The sequence below is a fragment of the Lontra canadensis genome, unplaced genomic scaffold, assembly GCF_010015895.1.
Source record: "Lontra canadensis isolate GAN:19392208 unplaced genomic scaffold, GSC_riverotter_1.0 scaffold109, whole genome shotgun sequence".
In the NCBI taxonomy this organism is placed as follows: Eukaryota; Metazoa; Chordata; class Mammalia; order Carnivora; family Mustelidae; genus Lontra; species Lontra canadensis.
Genome location: NW_022631103.1, coordinates 4,434,244 through 4,455,306, shown reverse-complemented (window position 1 = coordinate 4,455,306; position 21,063 = coordinate 4,434,244). Strand labels below are relative to the sequence as shown.

The window sequence follows — 21,063 nt, the reverse complement described above, 5'->3', positions numbered from 1 at the left end:
GAGGGATAAGGAGCAAATGTCCACATAAATAGCACTATTAGAATTAAAGCTTTTTTTGAATAAATAGATTGGGAACAACAACAAGAAAGCTCTGTCTTTTAAGATAAGAAATTACAGAAAGCTGATGACATCTGCAGGAGCTTGAAGGAAGCAGAAAGTGGAACGTCATTTTGTATTTCTGCCTCTTTGCCATTTGACTGAGTTTTCTCTCATAGCATCTTGAAACTGGTTTCTCGTTTCATGTATCCTTTGCATTTCTTCAAACTTCGCTACTATCTGTGCTTAGAGAATGTGAGCACATTGCTATTTCATGAACGTATTTTTTTTTTTTTCCCAGTTTGTTCCTTTTCCAAGGCCTGGGAGCCTAAAGAAGGGTTATGGGATGCTCCCAACTTTCTAATCACAATTATTTGCTTTCGAGGACATTCAGAATTAGAGAATCATTTCATAGTGCATGGACAGCCAAGGGAGTGATAAGGGGTGACTTCTGGGAGATCAGGAGAGGTCAGAGAGAGGGCACAGAGGTCAAGACTGCATGGATTCCATATTCCAGTGAATAAAAGGAGAAAGGAAGACGCCCCCTTGAGTCCCCTCCCACTTACTCAATAGTTGATCTTTTACCATGAGGTGGCATCTCTGTGGTTTGATTCCATTCTACTGATTAAGCTACAGATCTGAGCTATCTGTGAAGATAACCATGCCATGGTACCTGCCACACTATCTATTGGTAGTAGAGTTTTGAAAACTACTAAATGGAGAACACCGTTTCTAGAGAGAGACAACTCTTTAAGAATTATTAGTCATTCTAGTCTTTAATGCAGATGGATGGTTACATCAGTACCCTCTGTAGGATCCTCATTTGAAAGGGGGACTAGCAGGAAGCTTTTGATGTCTAAGGGATGGGAGGGCAGGAAGGAAGCAGGGGGTAGTGGGAGAGAGAGACTATGAGGATGACCACATGAATAAATAAAAGAATAAGAAGTGGAGGCCAGGCATTGTTGGCAGGCTTTAAAATGTGAACTAGTAATGGCCCCCATGCTGACTAATCTCTCCCCTTAATATTCCACCAGAACATTCTACCAACGATCCCTCTTCATCTGATAAAATTTCCCCAGGATTGCAATAGACAGACAGGTTTTCAGTTATTATAAATAAAAAACTGCAACTCTAAATCTTTCTGACCTATTGCTGTCACTATAGGAAGGCAGAGGGCTCTACCCCTTACTCATGGGCCCAGAAAATCGGGAAACCCTGTCTTCCCTAAGATCTCGTTCCTAGGTCTGTAGTCTGGGTCCTCTAAACTCTTCCTAGTCTTTCATTCATCTGGAGGAGACGAGTCTGGCAGGGTCTACCAAAGTCTGCGCACTATGGTAGTGTAAAGTGAAATCCTCCCTCCAACCACTGAATGTGTGGTCTATTAGAAGAGAAAGCAACACTGAGTTGCTGGCAGGAACTGCCCAGCTTCCTTATAGGAAGGAGTAGCAGGCGCCCTGAAGACCAAGCAGGATCTCTGAAGTTCAAAGGACGAACGGTACTGAAGTTCTGGTTGAAAAATATGAATCACAAGGAGAAAGCAATTCTGTTTCACATCGATTTGCCAGAACCTTCAGCTCGTCCCCAGACCTGGGGGCACATGGGGTTGGTGCCTCTTCTTTGGAGAGGGGTGAATGAAGACAGGTCTACGTGCATTTACATTTCCAAAGTGGTTCTGAACATCATCGCTAGAGCGATGTTGATAATTATACCTGGGGCTCATTCAGGTCATTAGTTTTCAAGGCTCTTTATCTCAATAGTCCCACACGAGTGGCAATTTTTTAAAAAGGAAATAAGCAAATTAAGCAAGTACCTGGAGAGGCCAGGTGACACTGCCTGAAGATAGACAACAAGCAAGCACAAGGGTCAAGACGACAGGGTTCTTTTGGGGATACAAGGACAGATGAGCTTTCAGGGCTCTCTCAGCTGGGGACTCTCTTTACTAGATTATAGCGTCTCCTAGAAATTCTAGTCACATGGGGCTCATACTTCCTTGGTTTTAACAGGAGAGAGGAGCTTATCTTTAAAATGTTGTAAGACTTGCAGCTGCTACTCAAATCACCAACCCCAATATTCGATGCATCCTATCTAAGATTCTGTTCCAGAAGATTCACAGAAAATCTCATGTACTGACGATGATGTCAGTGTGGAATTAAGTTCGGTTTCCACTTAGGGAAAGATGTGAGCGGAATCGTCTTGGAGCTAGAAACTCCAGACTTGACTAAGATATCACTGAGGTCCCTAAAGTCACGGTACTGCGTATCTATCTCATGAAGCAGGCCTCCTCCCACACTACTCTTTGTTCAAGCTGCAGACTGACTCCTGATTTGTGACTGATGGCATTTCTTTTCAGAAAATACAGTTTTAAACATTTAGGAAGCCAAAAACTATTTTTAACACAAAAAGAGAAAAAAAAAGCGAACAAAGTATAAAAAGAATGAAAAATCGGGATGGGATATAGATCCAGAGAACTCAGTTTCAATTTTGCATCTGCCCTGTATTAACTGCAGTCTTGGGAAAATTACCGAAAACCCCTCAGAGCTTTGGTTTCCTCTATACAGAACACAAGAATGAAAACATCTTCCCTTCAGGCAGGGAGGCCGTCAAGATCAAATGAGATGCTTTAGTCTGCTCATGCCACCATAATGGAGTGCCATAGACTGGGCATGTAAACAACAGAAACTTATTTTCTCACAGTTCTGGAGGCTAGACACCCAAGATGAAGGGGCCAGCAGGGTCAGGTTCTGGGGAGGGCTGTCTTCCTGGTTTGCAGAGGGCCTCACATGGCAGAGAAGCCCCAGTTCTCTGGTGTCTCTTCCTAGGAAGGGCACTGAGCCCGTCATGGGGACTCCACCCTCACAGTTTCATGCGACCCCAATCACTACCCCAAAGACCCAATTTCCAAATACCATCACACTGGGAATTAGGGCTTTAACGCAGACACATGGGGGGACGTGTTCAGGGAACAATATGATGCCAGCCTACGCAGGGCCCCTCGGAGCATCTCTATGATTTTGGTTTAGCTACTACTTGTCCCTGGAAGGGCATCTCGTTGTGAGAACATCTCCATAAGCAGACCCATCAAAATAATAACTGACAAATCATTGACAGTTCAACAATAAAGAACCCCATGCAGTGTTTTTGAGAGAATACCAGAAAATCCAGAAATCGTTGAGAATTCAACTGCACCATCTTTGATTATTTGATTATAAACTTCAGTTAAAAGCCACTTAGCATTCATGATTTGGGAAAGGTATTTCACAGACATCGTTCCCCAGGCTTGGCCACTGTGCGGGGCATCACACCTCTCAAAATGTGTACAAAGTGCACAGATAGCGAATTAGACTTGGCACCTGTGTTTTAACAGTGTCCCCTTTGGTTCTGTTACCTTTCTGGATCTCTATTGTCTAAACTCTGCTGCCCGTATAGATTACAGATGCCAGGAAGATCACAGGAAGAGCTCCCAGCACAGCTCCTGGTACACAAATAACACTCTAGTGACTAGGTTTCCGGTGGAAAACCCAGCTTCTCATCCTGACCTGGAGACCATGGACAAGTCATTTAAGCTCTCTGAACAAATATTTCTTGAACTCTCTGTTGAGGCTGGGTAGCCAGACTCCTTGGTTCTGGCATTTACTAGCTCTTCCAACCAAGGCCAACTTATTTCACTTCTTCATGTCTTAACTTTTTCAACTATAAAACGGGAATAATGGGACTATGTGTGATCTAGAGAAAGAACTCATAATGTACTCCTGATGATTATTACAGATAAAGAAATGGAATGAAGAACAAAATGGTCAGGTCACAGAGCTAAGGAGGCAGTCAAGACAGGATCTGAGCCCAGGCAGCCGGAGTCCTCCTCTGCTGCTTCTCCACCTTTTCATGAACCCATTGTTAATATTATTATTTTATCACTCAGAGTCTCTCCATAAAACCTACGTATGAGATGTCTTTTGCAATTTGGTGACAGGAAAAGCCTTGTCTCCCACAAGAAACTAACATTTCCTCTTTTTTGAAAACAAGAATTACGCAATTTATCATGGGTTCGTTTTTTGTCTTGGCTGCCAGGAAGCTCAGAATCAAATTCTGTGCTCCATCACGGCCACCAAGTTATTTCCTTCTTCCTATATCTTTGTTCCTTATTTTCCTCTTTAATTCTTTTTTTTTTTTTTAAACTCACATTCTCATTTGTATTCCTTATTGATAGAGCCCTCAAAATTATTTGGAAAGTGGTGGGCGGAGATGAAATAAGCGAACAGAAATCTGAAATTTACATGAAACACCGACGTTTTGAAATTTACCTATGTCATTTGCTACAAGAAATTTTAGAAAAAGGTCAACAGGAAATTAAAAGAAATAATTTAAGAGCTATTTTAAAGGAGAAAACAGAAAACTAACAGAAAAACAGAATGACCAACACTAACAGAGGCCAACTCAAATGAAAACCGCAATAAATATGTCTGAGGCTAGAAGTGTTTGTGCTTTCCCTGGCTGGAACCTATCATTTCTTAATTATATCCTATGTGTGTTTTGCAAGATGTGAGTTGCTGTTGAGAGGAAGGACAGCCTCAGACAGGGGAGGAGCCACGTCCCACCCCTTGGTCCTTACATACCTGTACAGAAGCGAAATCTCCTGAGGCACAGGCACCCAGAATAGCAGCGCCCACAAGAACAGACTCCACCTCTTGCGACAGGACCACAGGCATGCCTGCACAGGACAAGGCACACCTCGGTTAGGGAGCCAGCAACAGAAACACCTGACATGATGTGGCGTGAAGGCCGCGGTGGGCACCTTCTGCCTGCTCCCCAAGTGCTCAGATCCCTGGGCTGACCTGATTCTAAAGGATTTCACAGCCTGCGTCTGCTGGTAAGGCAGCCAGGAGCCCCAAGGGACCTGCCACCCGATATATCAACTCACGAGACCTCTTTGCCCAGGTCTCCCAGGCTCCTGCTAGCTGCTACCTGCCATTTGTCTCAAGTTCCCTTCAAAACATTTCTTGAGTACCTCATGGAGCCCGGCGAATACAGAGATGGATCTGACAGGGTCCGGCTATCCGGGTCTCAAAAAGGTGGTGGATAAGAAAGAGATAACGACCACGTAGGAGGTTGTTTCTCCAACTGAGATGCACTAAGAATGGGGAAGTAGTAAGGGAGTGTAACTAACCCTTCTGGCAGCTTCCTATTTCTCTGCCTATAAGCCTCCGGAGCTGATGCCCACCCTGACTGTGCCCTCCTCTCCCGGCCATGCGGGCCTGGCCTCCTTGTTTTCTTGAATCAGCTTCGGGGCACTTGCCCATGCTGCTCCTTCTGTCTGCGTCACTTCCTCCCAGATGCCCACACAGCAACTCCCTCTGTGTCCTTCGTGTATTTGGGTAAACACCCATTTCTCACTGCAGCTATCCTGACCCACGACACTCCTCACTTCCCGCCCCCCCGGCCCCCCCATTTTCTCAGCATCTTCCAACACTGCATGATTACTTATCTTGTTTACCATCTATCTCCCCTGCTAGAACAGAAGCTCCATGAGGCCAAGCACAGTGTCTCGGCCACAGCTGAACTGAGACTAGTTAACCACGATCTAGCACATGGTAAGGGCTTAAATGGTAAAAGAACCCATGTGCCGGAGAGGGAATGGAGGTTCATCAGAAAGGCAATGGGCATTATGGAGGCATCTGAAGGACAGACAGTGGTCCACCAGGCAGCAAGAAAGCCCTCCACAGGCCAGCTCCTGGAAGTTGAGGGTTCACAGTGGGTTTAAGGTGAACAGAAAGAATTTAGAAGTCTCAGGATTTTCCATGTGTGTATATATGTATAATATAAATAAAAAATGTACAAAATGTAAGTATAAATGCATTTGCTAATCAGGAGATGGCAGCAGACTCCACAGAGGTAAGCTCTGTAGCCAGACCTGAAAATCTACTCAAGACGGGAGGCTGACTTTTCCAAAGACTTGTCTTCCTGTCTTTTCTGAGAAGAGCTTCCTGACACATTCACCTTGGGGGGATCCCACTACCTCCTGACCCCTCCTGCGATTCCCAGGCTGGGTCAGCTGCCCAGGCCACCTGGACAAAGGGCAGGAACAGAACTCCCCCACGCAGCCAGGGGGCTCGGGAATACCAGCTCCCCAGACCGCAGGGCCCACCTGAGACTCTGCTGAAAAGTATCGGGGGCGGGGTCTCTGGGAAAAGCTCAGAGCCAGTCCACTGGCCCTGGGTCTTTCAGAAGTTACTTAAAGGTTTAGCCTCGGTTTCCCAGTGTGTAAAATGGTGATGATAGTAAGTCTTGTTACACCCGTGTGCGGTGAGGATTCAGGAGAGATGCACCCACGGGGCTCAGCACATCTCTAGCCTCTGTCAAGCCCTTGAGAAGGGAGGCTGCTACCATCCCAATGAAGACTGATGGCGAGTGAAGGCCCTCTATATGCACTTCAGCTGGGCTGGAAATGGGAACAGTGGGAAGGGACAGGGCAGGTGCTCACCCACTATCTACAGGGAAAGGACAGACACCAGGCCGCATGGAAGGGCTGTACTGGCCAAATCAGGAGAGCACTGCATGCCTTTGCAGAATCCAGGATCAGGTGGACGGGAGAGTGACTGCGCCATCCCTGTGGACCCAGCCCCTATTAGAAGACATCAAGCACCTCCAAACGCCATTCGCCTCCCAGCCCCTCCTGACCCTGCAAAACCCTAACAAGCTCTAAGCAGGAAGGAGTAACCTGCAGTGTTCCCTCCCCTTGGGAACCGGAAACCAGAGTGAACATGATGAATCCCCCACCAGCTCTCTAGCTGCACCCCAAGTGATCCGGAGCCAGAAGGGGAGAGTTTGAATTCTGGCTTCCTTGCTGATCTAGCTGTGTGAGCTGGGGCCTCTTTGTCTCTCAGTTTCCCCATCTACAAAATGGGGTTAAAATTTCACCAACCTCCTGGGCTTCTCCAAGGATATTGTAAGTAAGGCACTTACAATAGTGCTTGGGTTGGAGAAAGCACTGCATTAGCATTAGCTGATAGGATTCTTACTATTGACCTGATCTCTAAAGGCTCTCTTCACCCCAGCCCCCTGGGGGCTGAAGTGTGGGGGGAATCCAACTCACTGCTTCCGCTTCTCCTTCAGATCAGTCCCTGTCCACCTCCAGCCTCTGTGGGTCCGGGGACACTGGCGTGGGTAGACCTCATCCATGGCTCGCTTGTCCTCATGGTCATGTCCTTGACCAAGCTCTAGTCCAGCAGCCTCTTTACAAAGCCCCTTGGTTAGGTCCTTGCCTGGTCCCTGCAAGCCTCGGGGTGGTAAGACTGTGGGTGGCCACAGGGGGCTGCCTGGTCATTGGGGTTTCCCTACAACCAGCCCACACCTCTGCAAGTAGAACCTTTGTTTGACTTTCCTCTAAACCTCTAGTGTGTCAACTGTTCCCTGCCAGGCCCTACCTGGGCCTGACTTACACGGACACCAGCATCCTCTGGGTCCCCAGTCTAGTCTCTGGACACTGGACAGAGTACCCAGAGCACTTTCTCTCTTTGCCATGACCCTTTTGGCAGGACGTTATTGTTCTCCTTTGTACCGCCCTGCCAAGCCCAGTGCTTGGTACACTGGTGTGCTCAGAGATGGCCTCTGACTTGAATAAATGGAAGGACAAATGATGAAAATACTGAACAAGACAGAATGGGGGAAACCCTTGCTGTAACTGCCAGAGCTGAAAAAACAAAATTCAGACGGAGGAACATTTAGTCCCAAGTCTATGGGGGAAACCTACAATTACTTAGTACACACCAAGTATTTCTTGAAACCACAGTGAAACTAACTGCCAGAGGTCCAGGGAGATTCTTCCTCCTCACGTAGAAGACATTTTCCCAAGTTGGCAAAGCCCCAATCTCTCTGCTTGCACAGAGGAGCCTGCTCCCAAACGGCAAAGATTTGCTTACAAAATATTAAACTGCTTTTTTTCCCCCCTCAAACACACCTTTTTTTTTTTTTTTTTTTTCCTTTGGCACAGGGCTGCTTTAAGGGAAGAAGTGAACGGACATGTATTGAACACTGACTTTGAGCCCCCACAGAGCTTGGTGCTCACAAACCCGCCAGCGGGTACTTCTCAGCGGGATGTATGAGAGGGAGAGAATATTCTTTCTTTCAGAAGAGGACAGCGAGGCTCGGAGAGGTAAAGCAGTTTGCCCAAAGTCACAGAGGGGATCCCTTGCTGTTTCCATGACTGCACACTGTCTCCAGAGAATCTTCTAAGTCCCGCTGTGTTTGTGACTGGTATCCCTAAGACTCACGTAGGTCCACCGAAAACTAGAGCAATTACAATGTTGAAAGGCATCAAAGACGCTACCTACCCACCCACCGCTGTGTACGTGCCTTTTACAGGAACAGATGCAAATGTGTTCTTTTCTCCCAGCGCTGGGTGAAGGCGAGGAAGAAGGCAGCTCTGCCTGGAATGTGAACTATTTTATCTGATGCATTAATGAGTTGAGCAGAACCCAAAGCATCTAAAGGCAGATGCACTTTGCCATCACTTGTCAGTCACAGCTTCCCAAAGCAGAGGAATTCTAGCCAAAGAAAAGGTCCCTTTGTCTGGAACTGGAACTGGTCCGCATCCAGAGACAAAGGGTCCAGTTTCAATCGGAATCCAAATAACGATGAACAGCCTTTTCATTCAACAGCCTGAAGACCAGTTTCCAAAGCAGAACTTTCTGTAAAGCTGCTGCACCCCCTGCTTCTGAGTCAGCTCAGGGATGTGAGTCCTGGAAGAGGACCCACTTTCATTAAGGCGGGAGCCACAGTGCGGGGTCAGGACCCAGGGGCACTGAGACTGCCCTACTCTCTCGGGCCCTGTGCCCCATTTCCCGCAGGTGATGTGTTAGCCCAAGGGGATCTTCTCCTGCACCCAGGTAGGAAAGTTTCGTGGCTTTGAGAGGGCAGCAAATTGGGAAGTCACTCACAGATCACATTTTAAAGGGGGATCTTATCTGACCCGCCAGCTGACTTTCAGATAAAATGTGGTTATTGGTTTTCTCTTGGGGAAAATTATAAGATAATTGGGCTCCTTTTTTAGGTCTTTCTTCTTTTTGCCTCAGAATGGCCCACATCCATAGGCTGTAGACTCTTTGGTAAAGAAACAGTAATCATCACTTGATTACAAACTGCTCAGAAAAGCTAAGAAACCTGGATGGGCAGTGCAGTGTAGGGGGCGCTGGGCCTAGACACTCCCGGGTCACGGTCCTGGTGCCGCCCCTCCACTCTCACTGATGTCTGACTTCGGACAAGCAATTTCACTGACCTCCCTGCGCCTCAGTTTATTTGTCTCTAAGATGGGCACCCATTTCTACCTCTCAGCAGTTCATGAGGTTTAATATATAATGACTCCAGCATCACACGGTGGGAGTTTGGTTAATGGTAGTAATTTCCATACTAACATTCTGATATATTTACCCTGGGACTAGGTGCTTTTTCTGGAAAAGTCCTTTGGCTTGTGCCTCAGTCTTCTTACCTCTATCTAAAATGGGGATAAGTATATTAATTAGCTGGATCTCACAAAGGACAAGGGTTAACTATGCCCTTGGCATTTGGTAAAGCTCTCCTTTGCAGGGATCTGCATGGTCCGGAGGGGGCACAGGTGATATGATGAGGCAGCATCCAGGGCAGGGACCTTGACCCACCCAGCTGTCAGGGGAAGGAACCCACGGGATGGGGAACAGCAAGAGACCATGACGAAGAGATGCCATTGAAGGGTGGGCTCATGTCACGGTTGAGCTGGGCCTGTAGGCAGGGTTCATTCCCCTTGTGCTTCCTTTCCCTTGTCCCGCTCTGGTGCCTGGCCATGGTGTGTAGGTCCCGGGCTGGGATGGCGAGGATGTCAGTCTCTAGGAGACACCACGGGAGAAAGGAGCAAGAGGCCTGAGGCCATGAGTTCCCGAGGGATGGAAGTCCAGGCTCGGCTCTGTAATACTAGCAAGCCTCTGGCCAATGGGGTCCCTTTCTTAAGGTCCAGGGATCTGCACCAGCCATCCTGCTCTGCTGTGCTCATATCACAAAGGAATCAGCCCACAACCCTAGATTTTCCCTGTGTCACACGCTATGAAAGAATCACAGGCTCTTGGGGTCTCAGGGCTCAAATTCCCATCTGCAGCCAGACCTCTGTTCCCACAGCAGTTGGGCTCTGAATTCTTTCTTCAAGACAGCTTCCTTGTCCCTTCCTCCTAACCACCTGCCCTGACTCATCGCAGGTCCAAACCAGGGTGAGGTACCCCACCATGTCCCCATAAAACTCCATGAGTTTCTTACTCTGAGCTCCTGTCACACTACATTTGCACATCTGTCTGTCCTTGTCAACAGACTTCGAGATCTTTGGGGACAGGAATCCTGTCTTACTCATCTCTGTCTCTTCAATATTCCCCACAATCGTGCATCAGAAGAGGTGCTCAGACAGTTTCAGAAATGCTTAAATTACAACCTAGCCCTTGCTGACCTCTCTCATCTTATTTCTCGGAATTATTCAATCATTGGATTCACAGAGAAGTCACTTTCTCCATCATGACTATAAACACTTCACAGTTATCATTAAGAAAGAAAATATATTTTCACCTAAAGATTCAAAATAATCTATGGGGCACCTGGGTGGCTCGGTGGGTTAGGGCCTCTGCCTTCAGCTCGGGTCGTGATCTTGGGGTCCTGGGATCGAGCCCTGCATCGGGCTCTCTGCTCAGTGGGGAGCCTGCTTCCCCCTCTCTCTCTGCCTGCCTCTCTGCCTACTTGTGATCTCTCTCTCTCTGTGTCAAATAAATAAATAAAACCTTAAACAACAACAACAACAACAACAACAACAACAAAAAACAAAATAATCTGGCACATCACCCCATCCTCTGCTATTTCCAACCCCGTGCGGCCCTCAGCCAGGGACATCTGCTGCCAGGCCCCAAACGACCTATTCTCTTCCTCCCCAGACTCACCAGTGATGTCCGCATGCATCTGGACAAAAAGGGGATTCTTGCTCAGGCCTCCGCACAGGAAAAGCGTGCTGACAGAGTGTCCCCCCGCCTCCATGGCCTCTATGATGAGGCGGGTGCCAAACTGAAAGGGAAAAGCAGAAGAAAACATCAGTACAGCAGTGCAAGGAAAAGCTCTGGAACATTCACTAAGCGTTTACCCAGCCCCAGACACCACACTGAGAGCTTTGCACACAGTCTCAGAGCGCTGAGGCTCCGAGAGATTAGGTTGCCTCTGATCATACAGTTAATGAAGTCGCAAGGCGGGAATTCCAACCTGGGCCCGTCTGACTCCAAACCTCCTTAATTACTCTACCATGTGCTTCCACCAGTCGTTACACAACATTGACAGAAACAACCAACAACGTTCACACAGTTAATATGAACAGGCTTCCCCGAAGCAAATATTTATAGGAGTGTCCACTGTGGCCTGGATCCTCCAGCAGGGATGGGGGCTGGAGGAAGTGGCCAGGGGTCTCTGAGTCAGTCTTCCTTCCGGTGATAGGAGCTAAAGAGGTTTGTTCTTTGGAAAAGGGTGCTCAATAACACCAGCAGCAGGAACAGGGGAAGAGAGCTCTAATTGCATGAAGTGAGAGTAAGACGTCAGACTGACAAAGGGCTACGCTGACCTTTGTTATCACCTGAGACCCGCTAGCAGTTCTCCAGAGATGTTTCAGGAGCCAGAGCCCATCCGTCAGTCCTTTGCGGTCTGGGATGATGTGGAAATCACACACTCTGGCTTGCTCATATTTTCGTTTCTGACCTCGTGTGCCAATATCTCCCTAAAATCTGCTATGTTCATCCTTGCTCAGTCTACTCAACACAGTCAAAATCATGGATGCCTGGGAAAAGGACACCGCCGCAGGGTCGCCTGGGTGTGTGTGCAATTCTTTAGTTTTAACTGGGCTACACAAACAGCTAAATATCTTAGTTTATCTGCAAGTTCAAAAACGAAAAGCTCATGAGTCAAATTTACTTGCGTCAAGGACTAAAACCAAAAAGATGAACTGTGACATGACTTCAGGAGGAAGGGGCTCTGGATGGAAGTGAGGGAGAACTGGTTTGTTTCTGGTGGAGAGAGAGCTCTTGAGATGTTTAGAGAGTGATTAATTCTGAGGGATGACACAGTGCCAGGTGTGGACAAGGGGGTGAGTTGACAAAGCAGAGGGAGGAGAAGGTCAAGGATCTGGGAGGCCACAGATGGGGCAGCTGCCAAGAAGAAGGCGGGTTGGGGCTGGAGAGAAGATGCGAGCCAGTGTCACAGATTTAATGACAGTATGACAGTTTTGCTGGGAAGGTGATATCCAAGCGTGCAGAGGAGGAGGTAGTTGAGCATGAGGGCGGGCTGTATCAGAGGCTTAACCAAGTGAAGGAAGAGCGTTTGGGAAGTAGTCAGGATGTCCCCCTGACCACTGTCCCCTTGGGGTTAGATGTAGGGCAAGTGAAGCCTCTTTGGACCTGGCTGCTTGGAGAGCTGTCTTACCCGAGCCTGGGGGCGCCTCTGGGAGACAGAGTGGCTAGAAGGTGTTCTGGGGACCAGGGGTCGTGAAATCCTGAACGCTGCGTAGTAAATTAGGAGAGACGGGGGCAGTTCGGGAGCAAAAGCACAGCAGTTCCAGCCCAGAGGCCTTCAGCTATTAGTGAATCTGGTAAGAATATGGATTAGGTAAAACTTGGGCCTCCAAAAATAATCCACAGATGTAGTGTGTTAAAAAAAAATTAAAACATGTTGTACCGTATAAGGCCAGATCCTGCTTGTTGCATGTGGCTGATTACCCACAGATGTTCTTTCTTAAGCTTTTGGGGGGTCATGAACCCTCTTGAGAATATGATAAAACCTACCGACCTTTCCAGAAGAAAGTCTCTGACAAAATGGCATAATAAATGATTTCGGGAGACCTATAGACGCCCTGGCATCCACAATGGATCAGTCAGTGTCTGTGGACTGCAGGACAGCCTAGTCTGCTGGAGGGGCAGCCAAGAGCGTGGATGCTAGGATGGCATTAGGACATTTCACCTCCTTCTTGAATCCAACCTGTATCCAACCTTTCTAAGACTCAAACCTCATTTTTTTTTTAAGTAATAGTAAGATCATATTCATGCGTTTGAAAGCTCCATGAATTGTCAGAAATGTTAACACGCAGAAACAATTTTAATGCGGTCTTAGATTGGATGAAATATCAGTGCCTGCCTTGCGCGGCTGCTGTTGTGGACAGTGTATGCACAGCACACACAGGAGCGTCGAGTACATGGAAGGGGCATGGGGGTGAGCGCCATTCTGGTTATTAGCCGTAGTCTAGGCACTCTGCTATGCACTTTGCTATCCTCGCTCATCTTGGAATAAACTAAAAAATTGCACCTTGTTATCCCCATGTAGGGGTTACGGGATTTGCCTGAGGCAGTATCGGCCTTGGGAGAGGATGGCTGTACCAAGCCTCCCCCGCAAACCTGTGGAAATACCATGCAAAATTGGTATTTCTCATACTTCTAAAACCACAGACCTGCGGCTTACGTGATTAGCAGGCCAGAGCAGAGGGTAACACAAAGCACATTCCCTTGGGAAAAGGCAAAAAAAGTATCAGAACAAGAGGCATTCTCTTGGGAGGGGCTGAGACAGCCTGAGTCTTTCTCCCCCCACCCCTCCGTGGCATTGTTGGCTGGAATTTCCCACTGGGGCTGGCAGCTAGCAACAGGGCCTTCCCTTTGGGTGTCCCAGGCTCCACTGGGTGAAACGTTCCACCCTCCTTAAATGCCCTGCACAGGGCTTTGTGCTAAAATGATTTTGTGCTCACCTTTCTGGAAAAAATGTTTTCACAGAGAAATTTAAATTAAAATTAGGCTATTCCACTGGGAATGTACAGAACTAAATGCAAATCGAGAGACTTCAAATGCAAATAGTACTTTTTAAGGGTCTATTCTGAAAGGAAAACTATAGATGAACAGGCTATGGATAAACCGGTTGTTTGACAAGTCTTTCAATTAAGTGTGATCAAGAGCGAATTTTACTTCATGGAGAGTTTCGCACAGGCCCAAGTTAACTTCATTACAATATCTCTTTCATTCTCTTCCTACAAAATACCAACCACAGATACCACGACAGAGAGCAATTTGTTTAACTTTAACGTATTCACAGCAAGTAGAGGCTAGGGTAATATTCAGAGCCAGTGAAACAAACAAAAAAAAATTTTTTTTCCAAGTTGAATATCATGGGAAAATATCTGTACTCAGACTCCTTCATTAAAATGCACATTTTTGCCTGAAAGATCAGCAGAGCCTGGTACCTTTGCAAAACGGACTGAACTCACAATTCAACTGACCCCACGGTAAAACCTTATCAAATGATCCGTCTCAAATTTCCTCCCCTCCATGGTATTGTAAAGGTCATTAAACGACGGACAGAATAAATATGATAGCTCTTAATACACGTATGAGCCATTAAATACAAGATTGATTTTTCGAGTGTATGGTGTTTGGGAAAATGGAGCTGGCTCCATCCAGCTCGTGTCCCGTTTAGCCCCATTTATATATTCTTGGATGGCTGCAACATTCTCACCAGGAAGGGAGCCTCTTGTGAGGCGATCCCGGCCAAAACAACAATGTTTGCTAAGATGTGTGAAATAAAAACTGGTCTTAGAAATGCCTGAAAGCGGATTCCATCCGTGTCACTTTTATAAACATTTCAAAGGAAAATGCAGGTTGGTGGAGTGGAAAAGAGCCGAAGAATGGGAGTGAGGCAGGCAGTTCTCGGACAGGCTTGGGTTCTGACTCGACCACGTGCCGGCTATCTGACCCTGCAAGGTGGTTTTCCCTCTGCCTGGAAAACAAGGACAATCCCACCTCCTTACAGGGTGACTGCCCTAAGCCACTCTGGGTAGATACTCTGGTGCCCGGCACAGCATGTGGGTGTCAGTGAAAGGTGACAGTCCTTCCCATCATGTGACGGTGCCCCTTGGTCTGCCTCTTAGCATGTACTCAGAGGATGAACAGCTCACAGTTCTCATGTCCCATTTCTGCACAGTCACTTCATTCCACTCTAAGACTTTTCTAAGACACTAGCACTGATAACCAGAAAATGAAAGTTCCTCAATACTTCATATACCTACTTTATTTCAGAAAGCCGCAGCTTCCCATCCCAGCTCTGCCACTTACTAGCTGTATCAATTTGGGCAGGTTAATGAACCTTGCTGAGGCTTAGGTTTCCACTGTGTAGAACAGGGATACTAACAACTATCTCACTAGGTTACATCATGCAATATTTGTAAATATTTAGCACAGTGCCTGTCACTTGATACCCCAGAACTATATTATTTATCATTATCATCACTATTACCGTAAAGCAGGATTACTAAACAATTATCTTTACTACTGATGCACATTCATTTCTTCCATATTCATTTTAACCTTCACTCTCTCCACTTTGGTAGATGCCAGAATTATGTTTTTGACCAAGTTCCCATAAATAGTGCCAACTGACTGATTTCACTGAACTAGCCATGCTATTAAATCCATGACAGTTGCTTCAGGAAGATACAGTCAAACTGGCATATGATCTTCAAGGACTGTTTCCTCTAATCAAGTTGGCCTGTTCCACGTAAGACCATAAGTTCCCTTCGTGGTCAGGAGGCTCTGCTCTCTTATCCCATCTACACGGCACCTGGACAAACGCGAACGTAAGACATGCACTTCTGTTAGTGGTACGGATGTATGGAAAAAATGTATGTAGTTCTGGTATTTGAAGGAATGAGGCTTTGAAGGAAGTGGCACATAGAGAAATGAAATAACCAAATGGCATAGAGTATGTCCATGTAACGTTAACAAAAAAAAAAAAAAAAGAAAGAAAGAAACTTTCAGTGTGTCTCTGAAAAATAAATTTGGAATCAGAATTCAGTGAACTGATTTTTCTTTTCTGTTGGTCCACGCTCTCTTACCAGAGTGGCTAAGCCTCACTTAATTAATTGTAATTTTGGGATTCCTCCCAGCTCTGAAACTTCGAAAGCCACGACCCACTCCTCCAAAATGTACTTCCTAACAGACGTACACATACAGTCATCTGTGCATGTACCCCATTTTTGGATCACTGTGGGAGAGTAAGACTGAGATGTTTACGCTTCCAGGATTTTGTTTTCATTTTGGATTGATCTTCAGCATAGGAGATCCTAATACGTTAAATTCTCCCCTCCTTCTCTCCCTAACCATCCAAACCTCTCATTGAAGCAGCTAATTATCTAAAAACAAATACTAAGGATGCTTACTATTTAAAGGAACCCTGTAATGAATCCTTTTGAGAAGTGAGCGATATCGTGTGTTTTAGAAGTCTGCACATTCTTAACATCGGCTTTTCTTAATGCAAGCATAAATGGCATCTGCTTCTCCTTAATTGAACTTGGAAGACAAATTAAATAAATGCCAAGAATGATGTTCAAAGACCCGAACTCCTTTCAGCTTTCATCTATGTGAGGTGACTAGTAAAGCAGGTGAAGACCTTCGTCAAGATTTCCTTCCGAAAAGACACACATCTCTCTTTGGCAAGCTCCCTTTTAATTAACAATCTCTGTCCCACAAGCACATGACGTATCCTGGAGGAGCATGTGGCCTAAGGTTTATTGATAGCCCTAAGTCTCTTTAAAAATGGCATTAAAGTGTCTTACAGCAATGGCTTGAACTGTGGCCAGGTAGAGAATGGCAAGATCATCGAGGTCCTGAGACAGTTTCAACCCGGTGACCTGTAGGGAGGAAGAAAAGAAAAGAAAGAGATGGCCAAAAGGAACTGCCACGGATAGAGATAGTTCCCATGAAACACGTTCAGATGTGTTTTCTTGCCCAAACAAGTTCATATGCAAATCCCCTTTTTGTGAGCTGAACGTGAAATGACTACCAAATTGTTTAATCTCCAGACCTGGGAAAAACTATCATTTCTTCTCCAAGAGCAAGTGCCCTGCCTTGTATTAACGAAACAAAACAAAACAAACACTCTACGGAGATCGTGTTTGATATTCCTTAGCATGGAATTAAAGGTCTTTCTTCCCCTTTAAAGAAAATGTTCTTTTATGACAAACACCCATTTTCTTCGGCTTACAGAGATCAACACGGAGCAGTGGCTTCTAGCAAAAGATGATCTTATTTCGAGTTCTGCCGTTGTCAGAAATTCAGTGTAACAGCATCCAGGGGGTATTCAGGGTAAAATAATAGGTCTTCTATAAATGTTATACCTACTAGGGGATAATTTACAATCTGTGGTTTGCAAGGGAATCCCATTAAAGTCAATCGGAACCACATGCTTCTACAGAGTATGTCAATTTCTGAGAGATTCCAGAACTGAACAGGATGCTGAATTTGGATAACTTCAAGATCTGTTCAAGACAAGTCCCTCCTTCCCATCACCCATTCACAAATGCCTTCTCTTGGGACATCCCTAGATGGTGAAGAACTGTGGGGTTCTTGAAGCCTGCTCTGAATTTCGTGGGCATCAATACCAGAGTTTACTTTGTATTTTCACATTACAAAGTTAATTAACATACTCATGACCTACAGTGGGTATGACCCTAAGTGCAACAATGCGGCGACAGGCAGCCTGCATTCAAAGTGGGGTAGCTGAGTGGTCTACCCAGGTCCCTTTCCTTCATCTCTCCAGTCCCTTTTAATTACCCTTTCCAGACTGCGCCCTGAGCCACGACGAAGGGGCCATTGTTGACCTACTGCACAGACACCACGCCATGGCCCAGACCGAGGCATGTCAGCACTCCTCCCCAACTTTTCCCTTCTTCCCATATTTACACAGTGTCCAAGTTTGCCCACTCGCTCCCCCAAATCTTTAGTGAATCCATCCTTTCTTTCCATGCTGTCACTCACTTCCTCAATCCAGGCCACCATTCTGTCCTTTACGTGTGCTGAAGGGCCCCTTCCCTAATATTGCTCTTCACGATGGAGTAGTAATTGTTCTCCCAGGCAAATCTGATCATGTTCCTCCCTGTTAACACTTCCCTGCTACCCTCCTCTCAAGACAGAAATGCCTGTGCTGTTTCAGGTGTGACCTTCCAGGCTCGCTGCTGCTTACTTCTCCGGCATCCGTGCAAACCCTTCCTCACTTAGAATCCTGGGTTCCGGCTACTCTGATCCCTCATGGAAGTCTGCTGATGCAGGAACTCCTGAATTCTGCAGAGCCACCTGCTGATAATATCTCTCAGCAAATAACTGGGTAAGCAGATGAGAACTGTGTCTTTGATTTTAACACACGGGAACACAGAAGGTTTGAGTGAGGGGCCAGAGGGGAATTCTGGGTATGCATCCTCCCACGCCAACAATCCTGAGGAGGAACATCCCTTGTGCAGTTCCCCGGAGATCTCAATGTACAGTAGAAACGTTGGCGAACGTGAACCCTACTGACATTGCAGAAGTTCACTTCATCATGTGTGTAAGGAAATAATATGGCCCAGGGAACAGAGGATGGAAACCGGACCCTAGCTGATCCGACAGACTACCTGGGATACTCGTGCAGCATCCTCCATGCCTAGCACCGAGTCTGGCACCCAGTAGGCACTAGGTTCCTATCTGTTCAATGTGTGAATTAGTGACAATGCTCCTTTTTCCTTTTGTATACCACTGTTCTTTCCTAACATTCTAGCCTTTTGTGTCCAATGCAATGATTATGGGACGATCGTGTTTACCACCTTGGCTCTTCATGTATTTGCAGAGGGGAGGGTCATTTGCCCTGTGCCCCAAGAAAGAACACTGGAACATCACTTCTAGTTGCTCATTCCAGGCTTCCCATCATCCCTTCTCACTACACTTAGCTTTCCTTGTCACAGTAGCTTATACGAGGTTGGGGCAAGAGGACTATCCCTGTAGCTCAGATGGAACCCTTGTATGAATGACATAAAAGTACTCCCTCCAGGTGGACTAATGCAGAAGGCATCCCATCTGGGAGAGTGAACTATGAAAAGGAGCACAGTGGACAAGACCTCAGCCCTGTCGTATGTCCCTTCATGCGAGTACCTTGGGTGATCGACCAGCTCCTTGGCATGCAATGATCCTGGATAAAGAGTACTCATCCCGAGTGTTCTCCCTCTTCTGTACTGGCCTGGCCTCAACAGCATCTCTGCCACTTGTCTGTTAGGAAAGCTAAGTGGGCCCAGGCCTAGACCTCTCTTCCAGGGGGCAGTCAGGGAGGCAGGCTATCTCTGGCTCTTTTCTGGTGTCATGACTGCAATGGAAATCAAGCCATGATCCTTTGTGTGACTGGGTGTGTGTCTGCTTAGCAGACTCACATCTCCTACAGGTGGGTTCTAAAGACAATATTTGGATAAACTGTCACTGAATGGGGAAGAAATTTGACTTTGTACATGAGATTAGTTGACTAGGAACCCCAGTGCCGTGTATAACATTGACACTGTAACTGCTTCTGATATCCTCCTTGATTAGTAAGAACCCCTTACTAAGACAGAAGGGGTACAATATCACCAGATTTCATTTTCTTGATCCCCAGTAAATATTCATGAGAACTTCCCCCAAAGTATTGGTATTCAAGCAAAAAAAAAAAAAAAAAATCAATCAATCAATGAATCATGGCCCCTTCTGTAAATGTCTAATACCTCCAGAGTTCAGAAATCATAGAGGAGAAAAGAGAAGACAGTTACTTTTCTCCAGAAACTGAGAATGAGATCATGCAAATGAGCTCTAAATTTAATTCCGGAGCTTGCTAGTAGCTCCGGCAAAAGGGACACAGGATGGGTGACATCGCTTTTCTTTTTCTGATAAATAGAACATGGCTATCCTTCATGAAGGAAAACGTTATTCTAGGGAAGAAGGTGCTCAGCAACAAAAGGGAATAAGCAATCACAGCTCTCCCATTGCCCCCTCTAACACCTTGAACACCAGAGCCACGGAGTTGAAATGTGACTCCACGGAAGTGTGAAGTTACTATGGGTTGGGGCCCTCTTGCTTCCCATCTCATCTGATACGCAGATGGAGACTCTGGAAAGGCAGGTAATCAATTCCATTTGATTTTCTCTCCAGTAAGAGGGACCTCAGCCCTGCATTGGCAAAAGTCAAATGGCTGTTGGCCCAAGACAGAACTATCTAAGGAATGCCTGACATGTGGACCATTCAGGAGGCTGCAGAGACCCCTTGGGGAGTCATCTTGGCAGGGAAGTGGCAGCAGCACCCCGCGAATGCCAGGAATGTGCTGGGGGACATGAGGCTTTGTAACCAGTGAGAAAGCCAGGGTGTGAGAGATGAGCAGAGAGGGCTGGATGGTTCCATCCATAAGAGGAAGTGGGAAGAAAGAGTAAGTGGAAGCAGTGCATTTATAAAAGATGTTCATATCCCCATTTTGAATGTTTGGGCAAGACAGTGAAATGTGTGGGGGAAGCCCCATGGGAGAGTTGCGCTGGTAAGCACATTTTATTTATTTTGCTACTATGTAATGAGGAGAATTGCAAGAGAAAACACTTATAAGTAATACTTAGAGATGTGGGATGTATATGGTGGCCACAGAAAGGCAAACTACAATTGATGCCTTCAACATTCTAGATAATGGTTATAAAATACTTACATAAATCTTGGGATTTTTGAGCTTGGAAGGGAAGTGTGGGGGAATGGAAAGATGACAAGCTATGAAGGAAGACACCAAGGTTCAGATCTTGACATTCTCCCAACTGGCTGCACAACGGTGTGAGTTTTGTGACCTTTCTGAGCCTCAATTTTTTTTTCTCATTTATGAAATAGGGATAATGATGCCTCAAGGCATTTGTGTGAAGATTAAATAACATTTGCAAAGTGTCTTACTTTTTCAGGAAGCTAGACTGCGTCTACCAGAGCTAAACCCTTATAGTGCCAACTCTGTGAGCATAGGTGGCAATTAATGTTGATTTTCTTTCCCTTTCTCTCAATAAATGTTCATTCTCTTTCTCTTAAATGCATGTAGGGTTCGATCCCATTCATTAATTGGAACAATAAAGCATCTCCTTCAACATGGTATGGGTATCCTCAGGGTGTTAATGAGGGGCACTGAAGACTAGTGTACATACAGCCTGGGAAAGACAGGGCAGAAGACATG

The 21,063-nt window shown here is 46.2% G+C and overlaps 1 protein-coding gene across 12 annotated transcripts in view; it reads right to left on the bottom strand.

Moving 5' to 3' along the window:
* FGGY (FGGY carbohydrate kinase domain containing) overlaps window positions 1-21,063 on the bottom strand; it is a 456,358-nt gene that overhangs the window by 73,390 nt on the left and 361,905 nt on the right. For 11 of the 12 annotated variants that reach the window (XM_032839762.1, XM_032839761.1, XM_032839771.1 and 8 more), the window contains 3 exons: window positions 16,658-16,732; window positions 10,974-11,094; window positions 4,647-4,741 (listed from right to left, as the gene is read on the bottom strand). In XM_032839762.1, the coding sequence (XP_032695653.1) occupies window positions 4,647-4,741; window positions 10,974-11,094; window positions 16,658-16,732 (291 nt within the window). The remainder of the gene's footprint in view (window positions 1-4,646; window positions 4,742-10,973; window positions 11,095-16,657; window positions 16,733-21,063) is intronic. The other variant, XM_032839769.1, reaches the window with a different exon arrangement.